The 23,935-nt window shown below is 39.3% G+C and overlaps 1 protein-coding gene across 1 annotated transcript in view; it reads left to right on the forward strand.

Moving 5' to 3' along the window:
- Positions 1-2,584: 2,584 nt before the first annotated feature.
- Positions 2,585-23,935, forward strand: part of HDC (histidine decarboxylase) — a 34,017-nt gene continuing 12,666 nt past the window's right edge. The window contains exons 1-8 of the mRNA XM_077473373.1: positions 2,585-2,648; positions 3,898-4,070; positions 9,844-9,957; positions 11,180-11,302; positions 15,267-15,401; positions 18,853-18,996; positions 21,171-21,237; positions 21,344-21,506. Coding sequence (XP_077329499.1) covers positions 2,621-2,648; positions 3,898-4,070; positions 9,844-9,957; positions 11,180-11,302; positions 15,267-15,401; positions 18,853-18,996; positions 21,171-21,237; positions 21,344-21,506 — 947 coding nt within the window. The 5' untranslated portion in view covers positions 2,585-2,620. The remainder of the gene's footprint in view (positions 2,649-3,897; positions 4,071-9,843; positions 9,958-11,179; positions 11,303-15,266; positions 15,402-18,852; positions 18,997-21,170; positions 21,238-21,343; positions 21,507-23,935) is intronic.

Genomic DNA, 23,935 nt, shown 5'->3' on the forward strand with positions numbered 1-23,935 from the left:
GATTATGCACGCTACCAACCACATGGGTTAAATCTGGTCCCATCAGGTGACTTTCTCCATGTCCCCCTGCTACATCTACTCTGGCTCTACAAAGACACTCCCATGCCTTTCTACGAGTGCACTTCCAAAAACGATGTCTTCCCACTTCTCTTGGGCCCGCACCAGTCCTTTTACCAATCTTGGTACCTTTTTGCACATGAGGTTGATTTCTGAGTTTTAAGTGTCCAACACCATTAAGGTTATAAAGTGCTCCCTCAGTTTCCACTGGACCACCCATTTTCTCTTAATTTAGAAGGAACCACATTTTTAAACACTGGTTTAGTGATAAGTGGGGGCTCTGTTATTGGGGAGACACTGGTCGTCACTTGTTTCCTATACATTGCATACTTCCTTTTGTCAGTTTAATCAGTAACATCCTCATATGACTGCAGCCTGATTCTATTCTCCCTCTGAAGGATATCCTGACTGGGTTCTCCCTTGCAAGCCTTGACTTCTTAGGAGGGTGGAGCCCAGAACCATGGTCCTGACTCTACTATCAGGCCCACACACACCTGAACAATCAGTGTGCCAGTGAGTCACAAACCCCAGACCAGGACTAGGAGTTTCATCCCACCCAGATCTCTAAGAAATCCCTGAGCTCCAGGTCCCGAAACAGACTTTATTAAATAATTAGGAAACTGAATGTCAGTTTCCTCTCAAGCAAGCAAATACCCTGGAGCCCCTCAACCTGCCTGGTTGAGAATCCTGGACCCATACACTGGTGGGGTACCACACTACCACAGTATATTATTGGTTATATTGTTGTATTGTGGTCTAGTAATGTGCACAACCATATGGTGAGGCCTTTAATCCCATCCTGCCTGGCAAAGGTTGGTCTCTTTAGGCTCACTGAGGTACTTTGCACACAGGCTCTTCCCGAGGGCCAGTACCGAAAAACCCTGGGGAGGGCCCAACCTGGCCTGACCTGCATCATCCAGTAGCCCATTCCATACATTTCTTAAGCCTTACAGCAAAGGACCCCAATAGCAGTCTCACTCGACACCTGTTAGTTCCCATCACAACAAAAGTCGTTTAACTTAGGGCAGCACAGTGGTGTAGTGGTTAGCACTCTCACCTAGCAGTAAGAAGGTCACTGGTTCAAATCCCAACCGACACTACCTGCCTGGAGTTTGCATGTTCTCCCTGTGCCTGCGTGGGTTTCCTCCGGGTACTCTGGTTTCCTTCCACACTCCAAAGACATCCAGGTAGGTTAATTGGCTTCTGTCCAAAATTGGCCCTAGTATATGAATGGGGACCTTGGATTGTGGGCTCCTTGAGGGTAAGGACCGACGTGAGTGTGCAATGTACAGGGATAGGGACAATTGTAGACACTGACTCAGGTTGAACTGGATGGACTGGTGTCTTTATTCAACCTAACTATGAAACTCTTTACTGAAACAGTTGAATTCCAGTTATACATTCTTTCAGTCAAGCCAATGTGAAAGCAAATCCCTGAACTACAAACAGATACAGAACAGCAGAGATAAAAGCAAAGTCAAGGAGCAACCCATACCTTTAGGGTTTTGCCTACATCCCAAGCACAATGGATTTCAGTAGTCCCATTAGTCCTGCACCTCTCCTCCCTTGCTTCCTCTCTAATGTGAAGGTTCCAGAAGCTATAGACTCAAAGATGTCGTATTTGCATGCCTTAGTTCTTGTCCTTCTCATGAGTAACGCAGAAATATTCCTGCCAGATTGTTTATACAAAGCTCTCTACCCAAAGATACCCCCACTGGCAGGGTTGGTACTTCCTCACTATCTATGGTATGCCCCACTCACTACTCTGGGGACCTCTAGGCACTTACACTGCCTACCCTTTACTAAAAGGTTCCCAGCTCTAACTGTGCCCCTACTTTAAAATATTATGTGTAAAGTTTAAATGTAAATAATACTTAGCAGATATCTTTTTTAAGGAATAATAAGGAATTCAAGGGGGCCTACATTTTTCATAATATGTTTACTAATGTAATGCCAGCTTATATGTAATAGATTGTACTCCTATAACTCTGGTTTTCACTTTAAAACAGGCAAAATACATAAAAGGATGGATGGACATACTACAGATATTCTCTGTTTTAGATATGTACATGGACATATGTTTCCATTGTCCATGCATACTCTGAATAACCAGCTTGTGAACGATCATCTGGGAATGTTCATTCAGGCGAAAATTGACCATCTAATATGGGCACCTTTACACTTTCAATGGCAGTATAATTTCTGCTCTCAGATATAGATCTATCAGGTGGTTGTATGTGTTTCCAGCAGAGAATAGGTCAAAATTGGTCCTCAAGCATCCGGTGAAATGATTATGAATGGAACAGGCTGTGTAGATACAGGTGAAGACATCAAAGATAACCGGGAAAGCAAACAGAGCTTGAGAGTTTCTTTTATTTCAATCCGCTTGATGGAGAGGCATATGAAATAAATGGAATAAGATAAACTCGGCATGTAGACAAAAATAAATGTAAATGACGTATGACTAAGAGATAACAGGGGTATAAAACTTAAGCTATGAGAGGGAGGTTCAGAAAGACTGCTGTGGGAAGAGTGGGCTCTCACGTCTTGTTACACAATCACAATGGAATCAGAAGAATACAGAAAGAGAGGTAAGTCTCTTAGACCCTCATGCATCATAGTATATAGAATCATAGTATTTATTTAAATGTTTTCTTTCACTTGAATTTTATTAGGAACAATAAGAAAATGGACACTTAGATACAGTAGTGCAAGAGGATTATTTCGATTTTTTTTAATTGTGCTCTATTGAGCTTGGCATTTGCTTAAGCTCACTCAAAGTTTCAGGTAGTAAGAATGAGTGCAACAGGTGACAATTTATTTTTTATTTCAGGCTGTGAAAGTTCTGAGATTGACAATATAGGGTCCCAGGTACTGGGTGCAGCTGCTCAAAATGTAACACTGTATAATGTACACAACATATAATAAACATGTGTACAGATTAGATCAGGAGACACTAGTAACTATGATAATGAATAATAGTAATTTAAATTCCTATTTAAATCGAGAACTAGTAACTTGGTCTTTTTAATAACCTAAGTACATATTAGTTCTATTATAATGTTTCCCCCAACACTTCACATTATTCAAAACTAAATACAACCTTAAGGCTGGGTTCACACTATCTTTGCATGGAGCTCACAGCAGGGGCCTGGTGTGTCCCCATTTACAGTTTCAGGTCCTATTTCAGCCCAAATTTTTGGCTGAATTCGGACCTGAAATGGACCAAAAGACGCACAGGTCTCCTGTGCAAATTCGCACTGGAGCCACAGTGGAGATATGTAAAACAGGTTCATAGAGAGGGGGAATCCAGCCTTAAAAACATTGAGCCTTTAAAAAATGTGTAACATTTTACTGGAATAGATAAAATAGTTTTTTTTTTTGTGAGGTAGTAATAAAGTCATAGGACGCATTCCTCTCAGCAGAAGGCAATATAGTGTAGTGGGGAAAAAAAACTAAAATAATAAAAGGCACTGCAGATTGTAAAGCAAGATAATATGGAACTTCTGTGCTGTGTATACTGGAGGAATCTTTGGGGACAGTGTTTTTTCTTCCAAAGACATGAGGCGTGAGATTTACTAAAACTGGAGCACTCAGAATCTGGTGCAGCTGTGCATGGTAGTTAATCAGTTTCGAACTTCAGCTTGTTCAGTTAAGCTTTGACAATAAAACCTGAAAGCTACCGGTAATTGGTTTCTATGCAAAGCTGCACCAGATTTTACATGCTCCAGCGATAGTAAATCCTCCCCTAGATGTCACTCATACAAGTTCTATGTCTGTTTATCAGTCAAAATTTATTATGGAAGCTGCTTCAAGTCTATATTTTATACATGTGCCTAGGTAAAGAGTTGGTTGATTACATCTGCCATTATCTCAGCACTGTGAGGGAAAGACGTGTAAGCCCGGATGTCCAGCCTGGTTATATGAGAGCCCTGCTGCCCGACAGTGCCCCGGTGGAGTCAGAGAGCTGGGACAACATTTTCAGGGACATTGAGGAAATCATCATGCCTGGGGTAATGTAGATTGATAAAGAACCAAGTATATTCAAATATCTCCTAGAAGAATTACATTACATACCATTATTGAATAAAACATTGACATCATCAAATGTATGATTGGTTGAAAAATGTTTTGAATAGTTTTCCATTCTGATTTTGCTTTCCAATCCACAAGAACATTTCTAAACAGTTGAATGCAACTAAATGCAGGGAATTTGCTGAAATACAAGTATGGAAAATTTGAGAGGGTAACAGCAAATACACCTGAAGTTATAAAAATATATAAATGATACAAAGTTAACACTAGTATATACCATATATACTGTATATTAATTATCAGAACATCAACCTATCCTTGTGCCTGCCTGACCAGACCTACCTGGTAGACAGGTAGCCAACATCAGTGTTCCTTCCCTAATCAGTAATCATCTGCTCTGTGTAACAATTGTTTGTGTGATGTGACAATGATTTAGTCCTATAGTCAGCACTGCATCACAATAATTTTATTTAGCCATGTTGCCGTTAGCTCTGTTTAGTAAAATTTTTCAGCATCAGGCTTGATTACCTGACAAGTATTACTTTTTTAACATCAAACTTGAGCACCTGGCAAGTATAACCTTTTGTGTCAGACCTGAAGGTCTAGTGATCTTTAATTTTTTTTTTCTATTTGTCATTTTTTCCCTGCACAATTGTTAAAAAAAAACCAGGAAGCATATAACCTCATTAGTATGATGTATAAAGCCCCGTACACACGAGCGGACTTTTCAACATCCAAAGTCTGACGGAATGATTCCGGCAGACTATTCGATCGTGTGTGGGCTGCAACGGACTTTTGATTCGCAAAAGTCTGACAGACTTTAGAAATGGAACATGCTTCAAATTTTTCCGCCAGAACTCTGCCGGACCCAGTTCCTACCGAAAAATTTGCTCGTGTGTATGCTATTCCGACGGACTAAAACCGACGCTAGGGCAGCTATTGGCTACTGGCTATGAACTTCCTTATTCGAGTCCAGTCGTACGTCATCACGTTCAAATCCGTCGGAGTTTGGTGTGATTGTGTGTGGCCAAGTCCGCTCATTCGAAAAGTCCGTCAGAACTCTGTCGGAACTCCGTCAGAACTCCGTCGAAAGTCTGCAGGACTTAAGTCCTGTCGTGTGTACGCGGCATAAGAGTAGTAAAGATGTATCTGATGTCTGTGAACCAGTAGAAAGCAGTAATATGTTAACTGTCAGCCCTAATTCTGAAGATGATGCAATCTCTGGAAAAACAGTCATACTAAGCTACCAAGATGCAGCAGTGTGGTTCATCCAAGCAGTGCGGGGAAGCAACACCAGCCTCAAAGTGATGGGCTTACACTGTCCCAAAGAGTCCATGCTAGTGTTCAGGATGGCTTTGAAAATCCTTTGTAGATATTCCCCAGTTTTGAACTACGGTACATTGACAATTTTTTACACAAGCGTACCACTTTTTTAGAAACTTGTTTTGAAAACAAATACTATGGCTTGTGGTAAAATGCCACCAAATCAGAGGTTTTTTTTTTTCACAAACCTTTGTGAATATGAAATAATAATGAATAAAGAAATAGGAAAAGCATTAAGATTTAAGGATACAGTAGATGAGATAAAAAAAAAACTCACTGCAACCAAGAGTACATTCTGCACATAGAAAGGGTAGATTTAAATTACCATGTATCACAAAAACATACATTGTCCATGGGACTTTAAAAGAAAAACGAATCAATACATCCTTAAAAGAATCTAGTTTTTATTCACATACATGATTAAAGTCACAGTCTTGCAGGATATCAACTGATTACCCTTTTCTGTATTTATGTTATCACACAGCATATATAGAGACTGAGCTGCACCCATATCCATGGTAATGCTGGACTTTTGTACTTTGTGTTTAAATTACCAGATGAGGAGGCCATACCCGGAAGCTCTTAGATCAAGGCACTGATGTGCTTTTGATCTATGTAACAATCCATTTATGTCAATTGGCCATGATCAATTCACATATCATTTGCAAATCTTCAGGAAGGTCTGTCTCCTTCCCTACTAATTTTGGCAATCAACATCACGCTTTCTCTGATGTATAAAGTACTATCTGAGTAAAAAGTCTCTTGTATGTGGTATCCTCATAGTCAGGAGAAGTATCAAAGTACATTTTGTGGTTGTCATTCTGAATATGCCCATAATGTGTGTAAAAAAAACAACTTGTTAAAATTAGAAACTTGTAAAAAAAAAAATTTTCATTTATTTTTATAATTTTCTGAAAACTTTTGACAAAAATCGAGATCTTCAAAAGGCGCATCATAGCTTTTAATAAATACCTTGTGGTGCCTGCCTGCAAAAAGGGGTCATCGTAGAGTGTTTGTACTGCCCTTGCACTCCAGGCCTTCCAAAAATCTGATGAACAGTCTGGCAAACAGATACATAATTTAGACCTCTGGAAGCTCGAAGGTGCTCCTTTGCATTTATTCAGTTCAAAGGCCTCACACTTGTGCTATCCCTATATTAAATAGATAATATGAGAGTGTAGCACCCAAAAACAAACTCAAAATAGCAGATCATTCAGAGCATGAATAAATAGAAATCACATAAGTGAAAGTCACTTGACTAGAAAAAATAGTCCATAAAAAATAGTTCATTAGAACAAAAGTAATCCATGACAGGGGCCACCATTTCACTGAGAAAGATGTAGAGCACTCGTGTCCAACCAAATGAACCGCCACCAACAGAAAGATTGCAAACTCACTGGACTTAATGGCTGCCGTTACAGCAGCATGGGAACCTCAAATACATATGGAAATCCCTCTGGCGATATCGCAGTGGATCACTTCTGTCAAGGGTTCAAATCAGGATCCAAGTGGGAATAAATAATCTCACCCAGAGCCCAGAAGAAGTCTCATAGTGTAGTAGGTTTATTCCATAGATAAAAGATGCATAGCAAATACATAAAAAACATAACAAATACACACATTGGTGACTTGGAATTGCTCAGCAGCAAGACCTCAATGCCAAATATCTCACCCAATGTGTTATCAAGGGGTCCATCGTTGAACGAAATGCATCAGGGCGGGATACTTGGCACTGATGTCTTGCTGCTGAGCTTATTTATTCCCAGTTGGATCCTGATGTGAACCCTTGGTGGAAGCGATCCACTGTGATATCTCCAGAGGGATTTCCATATGTGTTTGAGGTTCCCATGCTGCTTTAATGACAGCCATGAAGTCCGGTGAGTTTGCAATCTTTCTGTTGGTGGCGGTTCATTTGGTTGGACACGATTGCTCTACATCTTTCTCACTGGAATGGTGGCCTCTGCCATGGATTACTTTTGTTCTAATGAACTATTTATTATGGATTATTTTTTCTAGTCAAGTGACTTTCATTAATGTGATTGATATTTATCTGTGTTCTGAATGATGTGCTATTTTGTGTATGTTTTTGGGCGCTACACTCTCATATTATCTACGTTATAAGTTGGCTATACTACTTATGTGTTAGCTACCTTGGTTGCTTAATATTAGGTAACACACAGCGCAGAATTCTTATATTTCATTTATCCCTATATTCAGGATGAGTAGTATGAGTAGTAGGGTGTATTACTATGTGTAGTGCTAAAGCCAGCCATAGACAGTTCAAAACCTTGTATGGGCAGGCTGAATGTACCAAGTTGATCGATCGATTGGTCAACTTGGGTACAACCAGCCTGCCGGTTCTTACATGCGATCATTGCAAGCGGCTGTTCAGTGTCTTCTCCCAGTAAGGACGGCTCCCCCCCCTCGACAGGAGAACACAATGGCTCAGAGTGAGAGAATCCCCTGTCAATGCTGTCTGCGTTGATGGGAGAATCAAGCAATTTTCTGTGGTTGCAGGAAAGAAACTTGCTCTGTCTCTGGCCTTTGTAAGAATTCCCGAGCTGTGTGTGAAAAATAACTTGTTAAAATTAGAATTTTGCACTCAAACAAGTCTGATGGTTTACAGAGTCATCACAGTAATGATTAAAGCCTTATCAAACAGCTTAAAGCAAGTGTTAACCCCCCAAAATATGGACCCTGCTCCTTTAAAGCATGTTATATGACACGTGCTTGTCCTGTGTCATTTGGTCCCCTGTAACACCTAAAAAACCTGGCTGATCCATCAGTTTCTGCCCTCCCCTATGTAAACTGACCACGGTATATCATGGCTGTTGAGCCCTGACACCGTGGTCAGTTTACATGCCTCTGTCATCCGCAGCCTGCTAGCTGATCCTGTGTCCTCCTCCCCCCTCCCCTCTCTGTCTGTCTGCTCATGACAATGCCACCCCTCCTGATGCTTGCATAACACTAACCTGTATACACCATCAGCACTGTCTCATATTGTAGTGTCCTCCTCTGTGTATGATTTATAAATATAAATGCAGCAAATACCTCATTTCACAGCCGAGATTCACATGACCTGACCAGCTCTCTCCTCCTCCGCTCCTCCTCCCCTCCTGACTGACAGCAGGGGAATCTTCATCTGTCAGAGGAGGAAAGGAGAAAGTCGGCCAGTCATGTGATTGCAATCTCGGCTGTGAAATTAGGTATTTGCGGCATTTATTGTTATAAATCATACACATAGGGGAACACTGTAATAGGAGGCAGTGCTGATGGTGCATACATGTTAGAGTGGCTTAACAACCACTTTAAGCACAGGGGGGACGAAATCAATGTCGGGCGGCATAAGCTGGTTCAATAAAAAACGGCCAACATTTGGCCCGTTTGTACTGCAGTCAGTCCGACAAAAGCCAGCCGACTTCTGTCGAAGGAGCATGACTGAAAAAGGTTTACCGATCGGCTCCCAATCCGTGCTCTCAGCCAGTGGCTGAAATGACTGACCGGAGTGTTCTGGTGGGGGCGTGCCCCTGTCGGAACACAATAGCACAGCAGGGGGGGGTCGCTGTAATAACATTGCATGGTTAGTACAGTGGTTTCCCTTGAGCTGACAGTTTTTTTTTCGTTCAACCCTGCTGGGTTGAACAATAAAGAAACTACTAGTCTGTACTAGGCTTTGATCTTGGGTTTCAAGGGTCTCAAACCAACTATGCCTGCCATGATGTCTATTTTACTAGCCTATAGTTACTCGTGATTTTATTGCTATGTATTACAGGAATAATCAGGATTTCTACATAAATTTGATTTCCTATATCTGTAAATCTAGTGATCATTTTGCCATTCAGTTTTCACTAAAGATTACCTTCATCATATGCTCAGTTTATAAAAGGTTTGTAAAAGATTTTATTTAGCCTTTCATTAGTGGGACAAATACAGTTTGCTTTGTCTCAAAGAGAATGTTATAAACCATACTATTGGCACAAACATATCGTTGCAAACAACTCCTAAAAGTTGAATGACTGTAAAATTTAAGCTGATTTCTAGTCCATCACATGTGCCTGGTAAATACAGTACAACCTTCCTCTGAGTAAAAGGGCAGACACTGGAGTTGATTTACTAAGGGCAAAAAGGCTGTTCACTTGCAAAGGAAGTTGCATAGTGCAAGGGAATTTTTCTAGACCTTAGTAAATGCAGTAAAATTTCACGCCCAATCAGGTGAAAAAAATGAAAAACAGCATTTGTGCACGAACATGATTTGTTAATAGAAGTCAGCAGAACTTCACCTCATTAAGCTATGAGGAAAATCTCCTTGTAAAGTTCAACTTCCCTTGAAAACTGGACCTTTGGTAAATCAACTCCAATGGGTTGTTTGTATACTAGCCCTGTGCATTGTTCCATCTATTGATTAACCTCCATTATTTGTCCATGTAGGTTGTCCATTGGCAGAGTCCTCATATGCATGCTTATTTCCCAGCACTAACATCTTGGCCTTCCTTGTTAGGAGACATGTTAGCAGATGCCATAAACTGCTTAGGATTCACATGGGTAAGTTGTACTTATACTTTTCACCACAACACCAACTCATATCAATGAATATGCTTGTCCTGACACAATACCCATTGTCTATATGTCTATTATTTTTTTTTATGATCACTGAAAAAAAAAAAACTTGAAGTGAATGTCAGTACATTAATTTTGTCTGGGATATTCCATGGGTGTGCTTAGGCTTCTGTTTTTTTTATTGTCAGGATTGTGGGTCCAAACTACTACTACTATGACTACCAATGCTACTTTTGTTGCTGCTACAACTGCTAGTGAAAGGCAAACATAGGCTTGTGATTTACTGACATGCACATTTAAATGTGCCTATATTAGTTGTAGGGCAGTGACATGGTGCCCCATATGTACCATAAAGCATACAAATGAGAGAATTGCTGCTTCACTCAGCGTGGCCAGGATCTGACTACCACATTTCTCTGTTGTGAAGATCTTTCCATAAACATGAACACTTGGTTCACCTGAGCATGCATGGGTGTAACTATAGAAAAAGTAAAGGGAAACCGCAAATTAGGTCAGCTTATTAATGATTCTACAAAAGCTCAACACAACCAGTGCTTTTGCCCTTAGATTGATTGACCAGGGATGCAAAAGTAGCTTGGGCCTGCAAACATACACAATTGGGTGATAATCCTCTTATTTCTGGGGTCAGTACTTACATAGGGGTTGATTTACTGAAGGCAAGGGAATTTTCCCCAGAACTTAGTGAATGGGGTGAAATTTCACGTTGCAAAGAATTGCCAATCACGTGTAAGGAAAATAAAGAAAAATTTTTTTTTTGCTTGCACATGATTGGTTAATGGAAGTCAGCAGAGCTTTACATCAATCCCTAAGCTCTTGGGGAAATTTAATTGCAAAATGAACAGTCTTTATTAAATCAAACCCATAGTCTATCTTGCCCATTATTCAGCGCCAGCAATGATACAAAGTGAAACTAATTGGGGCAGGAAAGGGAGGCCTGCAGACTAGCTTCAGTCTCATAGAGCACAATCATTTCAGATCAATATATTTCTAGATCTATACAAGTAAATTAACAAAAAAAACGTTCCAACTTGGCGCCCCTTTCATTCCACCATTACACTCACTATAGATAGTTGTGCGATCATTACAATTCATGACTTGCTTTTTTTCCCTAAAATCTTATGTTGTTTTTATGTAAAATAAATACAATGATATATGTAATGTTTTTTTCCCCATACCCCATGATTAGGCATCCAGCCCAGCATGTACAGAGTTAGAGATGAATGTGATGGATTGGTTGGCAAAAATGCTGGGACTTCCTTGCTATTTTCTACACCATTATCCAGAGAGCAAAGGAGGAGGAGTGCTACAAGTAAGTTCCATATAAATGTACTTTTACATGATCAGACAGCATCACACAAAACATGTTTACTTTGATCTAGATGTTTTATATTTCCTATATTTTATATATTTTCTAGCCAGTGAGTGCATGTTATAATACAGCAAACAGCAGATATATAATTATAATTAGGGTATTGATAGGTAGATTACTGGCCATCATACAAATTGCAAGCTTATGGTCACTATGTAGACCATGCATAGAGAATAAAGCAGATTTACAGACAATGTAAAAATTAAGTTAAAAAATGTGCATGAAATACCCTTTATCCAAGTCCCGTTTAAATTAGTAAATGCTATCTAAATCATAACATAATGGTATTCATGCTCTATTTTGAATACTTTTTACAATAAAACAATAGTAATAATACTATAAACAACAAGATCATATTGATAAAATTATACACACCATATGAAGATAAAATAAGTGGATAAAATAAGTGTAGATATATGTTTCTATATACATACTCAGCGCTGGCATATGATTAAAAATAGACATATATATGACCTTAGAAATACATGTAAAACTACATGAGCGGGCAAAAAGTATAAAATCTATTTTTATGTACTTTTATATTTTTGTAAAAAAGATTTTTATACGTTATTGTTCATTATTTTTTATTTTATTTTTTAAAGTTTTAAAAACTTTAGGAATATTCTAAAAATCATTCTAAATAACGCATCAACTATACTGTATTGAAAAAATGATGCATGCGGGCTTTAGATATATAATATAATAGGTAAAAAACAAACTATTTTGTAGTGAGATCATGTATATATAAGGGACGCAATATATCATACAAATACTCACAAATGATGATCTTGATGGACTGGAATAGTCTATATATACATGTGTGATATTTATACCTAAATATGGTAAAAAGTGACACTTTAATAATAAGAAGCTGAAAAGGTGAAAGAAAAGCTAAAAACGTGTATGTAATATATATTAAAGTATAGTCCCAACATTGAGTTCCTTATTCAACCCATTGGGTGAGAGAGTATCTAAAGTGTATATCCAAAACTTTTCACTCTGACATTATTTTGAGAAACATTCGACTTCAGAGAAATTACTGGGCATAGATTTGGTAATCCAGACTTGTAGTCCTGTAGTGGACTTGTTGTGGACCTCTAGAAAGTTTCTAGGTACACTATGTTGATCACAACCCTCCTCAACAAAGTGACAGTGTTTGCTGATGCATTGTCTTAGTGGTCTGATCAACATACAAGAGCTTACATGGACATATAAGGCAATATTACACATAATCCGTGGACCAGTTGTAAAAGTTCTCCAAGTTATATGTTATGCCTTTGTGCATAAAAAATATTTGTTCATATTGGACAAAATTGCAGGTTTCACACAGTGCCTTGCAACAGCTGTACATGCCTTTTTGGGAGAATAAACATAATGAATTGGTGCGGGCTCTGGTGCTCTTTGATTTACTAGGCACTATTTTATTTTTGAGAGTTTGAGCTCACAACTTTGGGTTTGTCACAAAGAATAGGTTTTAAGTTTGGATCCTATAAAAGGATATTCCAATGTTGATTTAGTATTATTATCCATTTTTTAAAACAGGTTGAGATTCTGATGGCGTTGTGGCTTTGGAGGGTTTTCCAGGGAGGAAGGTGGTATAGGCTTGGTCTATTCTTCTGCATAACCTTTATCTAAGAACTTACTTTTCAAGATCCTACTTTGGGACATGTAATTGCAATCTCTTGTGCAGTTCTATCTGAGTCTATAAAATTGGCCCCTTGGTATGTTTTTAACCTACTGCGGGTAATGACAGCTATTGTATGTTAATAGGAGTTACCTGCAGTGGGTTTAGTGTAATTACGAGCAAAGATAGTACCTTGGTCGTGGCCATGTTCCAAATTTAGAAAGCCAAGGTCTTTTTTTTTATCCCAAACGGAAGTGAAAGAGAAACCTAATCGGTTGTCATTGTAATATATGACAAATTGATCAATGGGCAGGCCATCCCAGATGATAATGATATCATCGATATATCTACACTTCTACAGTAAAAAAACATGTGTTTTGCAAATGGGTTGTTTTTCCAAATAAATAGGTTCTCCCAGTACCCTATAGTAAGATTGGCCTATGAGGGTGCCAATTTAGCACCCATCACCGTACCTTGAATTTGTAGATAAAATTCATCTTCAAACTGAAAAAATTATGCGCAAGGCAAAAAAGAGTAGCATCCAAATTAAAACTAGCTTTGGCGAGAGTTAAGCATGGAATCCTGTAGTAAGAAATATTGTGTAGCTTGCATGCCTATATAGTGTGGTATGTTTGTGTATAATAAATTCACGTCTAACAATAACCACAAATATTGGTCTTCCCATGAATAAAGGGCCAAAAGTTCTAACAAATGGGTAGAATCCCGTATGTAGGATTGGAGGTTCGGACAAGGGGTTGCGGAAAACAATCAATATATTGTGAGAAACCACTGCTGATGCTGTCCATAGATACAACTATTGGTCTTCCGGGAAGATTTTTTTGATTCTTCTACACCTTAGGCAGGTGATATAAATAAGGTGTATTATAAAAGTCCTTGCGTAGGAAAGAGGCTTCACTTTTACTGATGATTTTCTTGCGAAGCGCTGATAAGATAATATCTTCAGCTTCAGCGTTACACACTGATAGGGGATCTCTGGAGAGTTTTTTGTATGTTTGTGTATCTGAAAGTAATCTATTAGCCTCATATACATAGTCAGTTCTATTTTGGATGACTATGGCCCCTCCCTTGTCCGCTGGTTTAATAATGAGTTCAGGGTTGTTCGAAAAATATTTTAGGGCTTGTGTTTCACCTGAATTTGGATTATGTGTTATGTATTTGTTCTTAACAGTGGTATATTTGCATAACTTTTGAAAATCGGAAAAAAATATCAAAGGCCTCCACATAAGGGCCTTTAAATAGTTTGAGTGGGGTAAAGCACTGATTTGGGGTGTAGACTGGTTTGTGTTATAGGTGGAGAGGTTGATAAATGTTGGGTGAGTAGATCCAAATCTAGGTCTAGGTCCAGATCCAGACTGTCACAGCATCTGAGTACCTGTCACCAGCATCTGTGTACCTGTCACAGCACATCTGAGTACCTGTCACCAGCCTATCAGAGTACCCAAATACCCGTCACCATTTGGGGTGTTTTCTTTTCAAAATGGGGTCATTTTGTGGGTAATTTACTGTCCTGGTGCTCCAGGGGATTCAAAAGTGTGATAGGTTGTCAGGAAATGAAATTAATACAATGCCTGATGGTGCTGCCTGCATGTTGGACATCTCTATGTGGCCAGGCTGTGAAAAAGTCTCACACATGTGGTATCACCATACTCAGGAGGAGTAGCAGAATGTATTTTAGGGTGTAATTGGAAGTATGCATATGCTGTGTGTGAGAAATAACTTGTTGTTATGACAATGTTGATGCAATATACCTACCTGGAGGTGTTCTTTCCACAGAATGTGTACAGAACACCCCCCAGAACCATAATTTCCTGCTTGTGTGATTGGCTCACTGATTTTCACAGAAGTCAACACTAAGATACAAGTCAGATTTTTGGCACTTCCTGCAACAAAAATGTATTTTACCAAATAGGAAATAATGTCTAAAGGGATGGAGACCCTGCAATTTTCCTCATTAGAGCCCTGATTCTGCAGCAGCTGTTTGATAATTATGAAACCACTCCCATTAGACTCACTTAGCACAGGGGCACAGAGGAACAAACAGGGATTTCTTCAGAATAACTAAAGGTAGGAATCTGCAACAAAGTTTGTTAAAATCCTTGCAATGTACATAGATCACCCAGAGCCAGAGGGAGGAATGTTTTTAAATCAACAAAAGTGGAGTTACGCTTTAACACTTTAACACAGTCCCTAACTGTATTCCTTATTCTGTTATGCCACATCTGTTTTCCTTTATACTGAAACAATTCTTCTCATTTTTAGAGCACTGTAAGTGAATCAACACTGATAGCTTTATTGGCTGCCAGGAAGGATAAAATCATGCAAATGAAAATCTCTGAGCCCGATTCTGATGACTCAAGCCTGAACTCCCGGCTCATTGCTTATGCATCTAATCAGGTAATACAAAGTTTGCCAAGATAGTTTTGTATGAGTTCCTAACCAGTGTTGGTCATCTTACTTTAAAAAAGTAATTTGTTAAGTTACAAATTACTTCTCCCAAAAAATAATTGCGTTAGTAACTCAATTACTACATTGGAAAAGTAATTAGTTACTCAGCAAAGTAACTGACTTTTTTTTTTTAAATATTCTATAATGCAATTACGTTCTATAACATCTTTAATATCAAAGAAGTTTATATTAACTGATTGAAGAATAAAAACACTATATGCAGTATTTTAGAACATTTGGTATTTATTTGAACCCAAATGCTGTGGGGGTGGCAGCGGTGGTACTTGAGGGGTGGCAGTGGTGATACTTGAGGGGATGGCAGCAGTGGTACTTGGGGGGTGGCAGTGGTGGTGGTGTACTTGGATGGGTGGCAGTGGTGGTATTTGAGAGGTGGCAGTGGTGTACTTTGGGGGGTATCAGCGGTGGTACTTTGGGGGGTGGCAGCGGTGGTGTACTTGGGGGGTGACAGCGGTGGTGGTGCCATCCTCTCCCACCACCACCACCTCTGCCTCTTACTGATCCCATCCCCCACCACCACTGATCTCATCCCTACCCTATCCCCCCCATTACCTCTGTTGTAGAAGTGATGGTGGGTGGGTAGGGATGGGATCAGTAAGAAGCAGAGGTGGTGGAGGACTTGGGATGGATCGATTGCACTGCAATTCGAATCATCAGTCACTTACTTGAATGCCTCCAGGGATGCCTTTCCTCATGGGGAGAGAGAGAGACCCTCCCCTTCACTCGATTGGTGTCAGCTGGTCAGCTGAATTAATTTTTCAGTGTCCACCCCGCCTCCCTACATTCTCTCTCTGGATAGGCGGGATGGGATGGGGCGGTTCAGACAGTCTCTCTGAGTCTCAGCCTCTTCTCAGCTCAGCGGGCAAAAGCCCCCTTCTTCGCGGCAAAACGAACGGTAGCGTGGCCACAACGGGGCCTCCTGGGCGGTAGATGTAATTGAGGTAACGCCGACCAAGTAATGGGAACCGAGTTACCATGAGGGGAAAAGTAATCAGTTAGATTACTCGTTACCCTCTAAAGTAATTACGTTAAGTAAATTCGTTTATTTTAAGTTACTCAGTTACTTACATCCCTGTTCCTAACACAGCTTGCTGTATCTCTGCAATAAAAGCCACCATACACAGATAGATCTCATTGCACAGTTTGTTACTGTGTGATGATAACCTCACTGTGAAGGGAGAACAAACACTATCAGCAGACAGAAGGGGACCTCTTTTCATGTCACTAGTTAGAATGGGCAGTAGTTTGCCCAGGTATCCTTTTTTATCTCAGCTGATAAAGTAAAGAAGAATAGGCATAATCCTGAATTCATTTTATCTGTCTCATAGACTGTAAATGAGAGATCACTGGATATGTCCTGAATACCAGATATACATATCATGTGAACCGGCCGATGTCGCCCAACATTCGGCCCATGTGTACTAGGCTTAAGGCTCTGATCAATTGTTTCTGAACTTTCAGACTACCTCATGTAGACCTATCTATACCATTAAAGTAATTCAGGCATGACGTTTGCAGTACAGCAGGTCAAAGAGTAAAGATAAGCAGTAACAAACAATCAGAAATATTCTTAATGACCTGACTGCAGTAAACTAGATAATGCACTTTGCATGCTTTCACTTGTTTGCTGCTCCTTTTTCACTTGTTATTGCATTGCTCCCAACTCCTGTCAAAGTTGTCTATCAGAATGGCAGGAAAAGGTCAGCAAAGTCAAGGAACAGTCAGTAACAATGATGACTACATCTACTTCTGTATTCACTTATGTTTAAAGTGTACCTGTCACCTAAACACTCTTAAGGTAGCTATAATTCACCTTACAGAGAATAGCTTGTAGTAGTTAGTCACGTTCAACTGGACTTGTTCTGTAATGTGAAGACATTTTTATAGCTTACCAAGCTGCTTATTCAGTTCTAGTGAGTGTCAGGAACATACTCCAGCATTTATATTCAAATAGGTAGCATTATAACCTTATTCCAATCACCATGGGATGTGTCAAAGCAGATGTTTATGGGAGATGTCAAAGTTTTTTTACACTTTCCATCCTGTTCTTGGACAATCAACATCAATCTTGACATAACCCAAGTTTTTTTGATTAAGATGACTATGCTACCTGTGTGGATGTGAGTGCTGGGGTATGTTTCAAACTTTTATTATAATGGAAGAAGTGGCTTAGTAAATTATATTAAAAAAAGTCTTCAACTTTACAGAATAAGTCCAGTTGAAATTGGCTAACTAGTACTAACTCTACCATGACCTGAATAAATGGGACCCTTCATAGACAGAATACATCCAATCGTACAGGGTACTAATGACAGTATGCCACACTGAGGCTGCATGTCAGCTGCTCACTGTGCAGTTGTAACTCTAACATTTAATATGGAAGGCTGAATAGTATTTACAGGACATTTGTACGCTAAAAATAAAGGGGATGATCCCTAAGCACTCATCAGAGTTTTTATCTGACCAATGTGAGAACTAGTTTCCCTCATATACACTAGCAATAGAAAGATATTGCACAATTCTAAGGCTAGCCATACACTTTTAAAATTCTCTTTTTTAGCTTGTGGGGTAACATGGATGCATATCCCCTGCCAGCTATTGTATTCTGACTGCATTTGATTGCATGCAGTCACTGTTTGGCCAACAATTTTTCACATGGCTCCTTCAACAAAAGTTGATTTTGTTGAGCCAGGCAGTGATAACAGACCAATCGTGGCTTGAATTCAAGTTCAAGCTTGAACCTAAACTTGAGCTGTGCATGGCAGGCTTAAGGGTGGCCATAGATGCACAAAACAAATGGTGAGGCTTCTGCCTATTTCAAATCATCCAGGACTGTCAGACCCCTTTTGTGCTAGCTTAAAATAAAGGGGATGATCCCTAAGCACTCATCAGAGTTTTTATCTGACCAACGTGAGAACTAGTTTCCCTCATATACACTAGCAATAGAAAGATATTGCACAATTCTAAGGCTAGCCATACACTTTTAAAATTCTCTTTTTTAGCTTGTGGGGTAACATGGATGCATATCCCCTGCCAGCTATTGTATTCTGACTGCATTTGATTGCATGCAGTCACTGTTTGGCCAACAATTTTTCACATGGCTCCTTTAACAAAAGTTGATTTTGTTGAGCCAGGCAGTGATAACAGACAAATCGTGGCTTGAATTCAAGTTCAAGCTTGAACCTAAACTTGGTTAATAGACTAGTGTGTAGTGGTGCAAGAGCATTTACACTTTGTCACCTATTTGAAAGGTGCAATAGCAACAAAAGATCCATCGCTTTCCAATTATATCCAAAACCTAAAATAAAACTTTTTGGGCTTAAATTTTGATTTAACAGTACGGCTATGATTTCACCAAATAACTTGTTGGTTACTTTCTCAGGCTCATTCTTCAGTGGAAAAAGCTGGCTTAATTTCTCTGGTAAAAGTCAGGTTCCTGCCAGTAGATGAAAACTTCTCTCTTCGCGGAGAGACATTGCAGGCTGCAGTGGAAGAAGATCGAAAACGTGGACTTGTTCCTGTCTTTGTAAGTCTCTCTAATATCTTCTGTAGAAAGTGGTCTACGTAGGTGTCTCTCAGTTGTTAAGGTGACTCAATGTATAAAGGAGCTACCATGAAGTCTAAATTGTAAAATCTACCATGCATAGCATTTATAGTCAAAGCAAGTTATTTGAATCTTTAGTTGCATTTGTCCAGATCACAACCAATCACATCCAACACCCTGTTAATACAGATGAAACATTTCTGACCACATTACCGTGTAGGACCTTGATCCTATAAATGTTCTCCAATCCACTAATGGTCAGTGCCATTGAGGGCTCACTCTTACTAGATGTGGTTGGAAATGTATGCAGTTACAATGCATTTTCAGAAGCATTACATTTCTGCAAGACACCTTTAAATTAAATTCAATGGCAGAATGTGAGGCAGTGCACCAAAAAGCAGCAAATAGGATATTCTCTAATGCATTCTGAATTTCTGATGCAGTGTATGAATGTTTTCTATCAGCTGTGCTAATAGAAATGCATATTTTTGGGTCCATGAAGTTTACCTGCATAAAATAATGTAGCAGAATGCTGTGATAATGAAGTCCCAAGCAAGAGCTTCTCTGTTACTGAATGTTCTGCAGAAATGCAGGAATAGGAAGCTTGATGTCACCTGCAGTAATATAATTTCCATAATTACCATCATTTATGCAAAAACAGAATTTAATATATAATTTGATTATTTACTTTTTATTGTCCTACCAAATTAATTGAGAGAGATTTTTCTACAAAAGCAAGTAGTACTAGAGCTGCACGATTCTGGCTAAAAGAAGAATCACAATTTTTTTGCTTAGAAGATAGATCACGATTCTCTCACGATTCTCGCGGCGAAACATCATCTTTCACATTAAAACAAAAAAAAATTGTCCTAACTTTACTGTTAAATTTTTTTTATTTATTGAAGTGTATTTTTCCAAAAAAATTGCATTTGAAAGACTGCTGGGCAAATACAGTGTGACATAAAATATTGCAGCAATTGGCATTTTATTCCCCAGGGTCTTTGCTAAAATTATATATATATATATATATATATATATATATATATATATATATATATATATATATATATATGTATGTGTATGTATGTTTGGGGGTTCCAAGTAATTTTCTAGCAAAAAATATTGATTTTAACTTAAGTGTCAGAAAAAGGTTTAGACTTTAAGTGGTTAAACTTCCTGCATTTACACCTGGTTGAAAGCTTGGCAGGTTGCCCAGATTATTTGTTTATACAAGAAGTTTTATCCCTTTGATCTAAGCCCCTGTACACACGGTCCGAGATTTCGACAACCAAATCTGTCTGATTTTGTCCGTCGGATTTTGTCCGTCGGATCTTGTCCGAAACTGTTGCATACACACGGTCGGACTAAGTTGTCCGATCTTTCAGAACGTGATGACGTAATTTTTTTACGATGGGACTACATTCAGGCTAGTAGCCAATAGCTTTGATGTAAGAATTTGATCTGAGCATGCGTGGCACTTGGTCCGATCAAAATTCGCTACACATGATCGGAGTATGTCTGACCAGCCCAGTTGGTCGGGAAATATTTCCAACATGTTGGAAAATTGGGTCCGACGGATATTCCGACGGAATCAGTCCGATGCATACCACACACGGTCCGATAGGACACATTCCGACGGATTCTCCGACCGTGTGTACAAGGGCTAAGAAGTAAGCGTTAGTTACAATGTTTCAAGTTCTAAACTTGGTAGATTGCCGGGATGCTTTCTTTTGACAGCTGAGTTAGCAGATAATCTCTCCACTTGTATGAAAGAATCGCCTACTCTCAGCGGGAGAGATCGTCAGGAGGGGTGAATCGAGATTGCTTTTTTTTAACGATTAATCGTGCAGCTCTAAGTAGTACAAAAAATATATATATTTCACCAATTAAGATAGACTTGTAAGTTGATTTATCAGTCCCCTCTGATGTTGTTTGAAATCAGAACAAAGCCAATGTAAAATCTGGCCACTTGATGTGTGTTTAATTAATTATGGTGCCTCTGATCTCGGGCAGTCAGCTATTGTATGGACATTGTGAACATTACATAAACTGTTGAAAATCCTGTGCTTAACGATAGATCATCGGATTTGTACTAAACAGACACTCAATATCTTCGTAAAAAGCAAAACTAACATCCTATAATTGTTTCATTACAGGTTTGTGCAACATTGGGTACAACCGGTGTGTGTGCTTTTGATAACCTTGCAGAGTTGGGGCCAGTCTGTAAGTTACTTTGCTGTTAATATTAACTATTGATGTTTCTACAGCATAGGAAATGCATATGTGCCTTTGTTTAGCCCTAACTCACTTGTATAATTTTACTGACCAGGTACCAAGGAAGGACTGTGGCTTCACATTGATGCTGCATACGCCGGCACTGCCTTTCTCTGTCCTGAGTTCAGGTCACTGTTTAATGGAGTGGACTATGCTGATTCTTTTACATTTAATCCATCAAAGTGGATGATGGTTCATTTTGATTGCACTGCTTTCTGGTGAGTTTCATGTACTACAAAAGTAAAGAATCAAGGTATATCATGTTCTCTTAATACCTCTCAAGGAACTGAAGCAGAGTACTTGATTAGTGCACAGTAGTAGCCAGCAGCAACAAATAAGGCTTTGCATATTATGGAAAAAAAGAAACAAGAATTCTGATTGGTGACTAGTTTTCTTTTTTTTTATAGAATTGACAATTTTTAATAATTGAAATTTTTTATTAAGGTTTACATATTACAATGCAAAAATACAAAGCACAAAAACAAGGGGGGTAGTGGGATAAAACAAACACAGCAGGGGAGAGGGGAGGGAAATAAGAAAGCATCAGCAGTCTTCTGTAGGAAACGTAGATGCATCCTGCAATTATCAAACATATGGCTTTGCTGGTTGACCTACCAGGGTTGAAGCTCGGCTCTAAGAAAGTGTGTGTCCAACACAGTGGTAGTGCCTATAGACCTATATGCAGGTCACGGTCATCAGTTAAACATACCACGAGTAAGATAATGTTTCTGTAAATGTATGGACTGGATTTAAGGAAGGGGGATAGTAAAGAGAGGGAAGAGGGAAAGTGTAGTAGAGAGTAATTCCAACCATCTAGACTTCCCTCCGTGGATTCCATGCAGACGTAGACCCCGGGGAACAGAGAGGGGGGTGCCCCAGCAGTCAAGGGGGTTGCATTCGGAGATACCAGAAGACCGCATACACAATATGGTGACTAGTTATCATCAATCAACCACAATAGTGTTGACAATGTTATTCTGTGAAATGGAACTGTAAGGTCCTCATGGTGTCCTATGCTCACCACACTCATGCAGATTTTATTAACTAATATGAGCTTTTTTAGCAGTACTGTGTGATTATTTCCCTTTGGACAGGGTATGATTGATCATACTGATTCACCATGGGCATCATTAGTGACTGGACTGATTGATTAGCTATTAACCTTTTTGGTAAGGCTGATCTGAACAGAAACATTTCATCAAGGTTAGATTGTTCACAAGCATAATTAATTGTATGTACATGTTGGGTAGAAAGAATGTTATCTGAGGGTCTTATAGTTAATGGTTGAACAATTAGATTCCTTTATGTATGGACAGGCTGTAAAAAAATAGAATCTCCTCTTGAATATAGGCTAGAATGGTCTGTGGTCAGTATTACAGGATACCAGTGCTCCAAAATCCACATTTTAAAACATCAGTTTTACACTTAACTTTTGGTCTATTTACCTCTCTATTAGCCACAATTACAGTGCCTTGGAAAAGTATTCAAACCCTTGGCTTTTTACCTATTTTGTTACATTACAGCCTTTAGTTCAATGTTTTTTTAATCTGAATTATATGTGATGGATCAGATCACAATAGTCTAAGTTAGTGAAGTAAAATTAGAAAAATATATACATTAAACTATTTTTCAGAAATAAAAAACTGATAATTGGCATGTGCGTATGTATTCACCCCCTTTGTTATGAAGCCCATAAAAAGCTCTGGTGCAACCAATTACCTTCAGAAGTCACACGATTAGTGAAATGATATCCACCTGTGTGTAATCTAAGTGTCACATGATCTGTCATTACATATACACACCTTTTTGAAAGGCCCCAAAGGCTGAAACACCTAAGCAAGAGGCACCACTAACCAAACACTGCCATGAAGACCAAGGAACTCTCCAAACAAGTAAGGGACAATGTTGTTGAGAAGTACAAGTCAGGGTTAGGTTATAAAAAAATATCCAAATCTTTGATGATCCCTAGGAGCACCATCAAATCTATCATAACCAAATGGAAAGAACATGGCACAACAGCAAACCTGCCAAGAGACGGCCACACGCCAAAACTCAAGGACCGGGCAAGGAGGGCATTAATCAGAGAGGCAGCACAGAGACCTAAGGTAACCCTGGAGGTGCTACAGAGTTCCACAGCAGAGACTGGAGTATCTGTACATAGGACGACAATAAGCCATACGCTTCATAGAGCTGGGCTTTATGGCAGAGTGGCCAGAAGAAAGCCATTACTTTCAGCAAAAAACAAAATGGCATATTTTGAGTTTGTGAAAAGGGCATGTGGGAGACTCCCAAAATGTATGGAGGAAGGTGCTCTGGTCAGATGAGACTAAAATTGAACTTTTTGGCCATCAAAGAAAACGCTATGTCTGACGCAAACCCAACACATCACATCACCCAAATAACACCATCCCCACAGTGAAACGTGGTGGTGGCAGCATCATGCTGTGGGGATGTTTTTCAGCAGTCAAGACTGGGGAACTGGTCAGAGTTGAGGGAAAGATGGATGGTGCTAAATACAGGGATATTCTTGAGCAAAACCTGTACCACTCTGTGTGTGATTTGAGGCTAGGACAGAGGTTCACCTTCCAGCAGGTCAATGACCCCAAACACACTGCTAAAGCAACACTTGAGTGGTTTAAGGGGAAAC

Source organism: Lithobates pipiens, unplaced genomic scaffold (genome assembly GCF_037356315.1).
Source record: "Lithobates pipiens isolate NorthernLeopardFrog02 unplaced genomic scaffold, aLitPip1_a1.2 Scaffold_8, whole genome shotgun sequence".
NCBI lineage: Eukaryota > Metazoa > Chordata > Amphibia > Anura > Ranidae > Lithobates > Lithobates pipiens.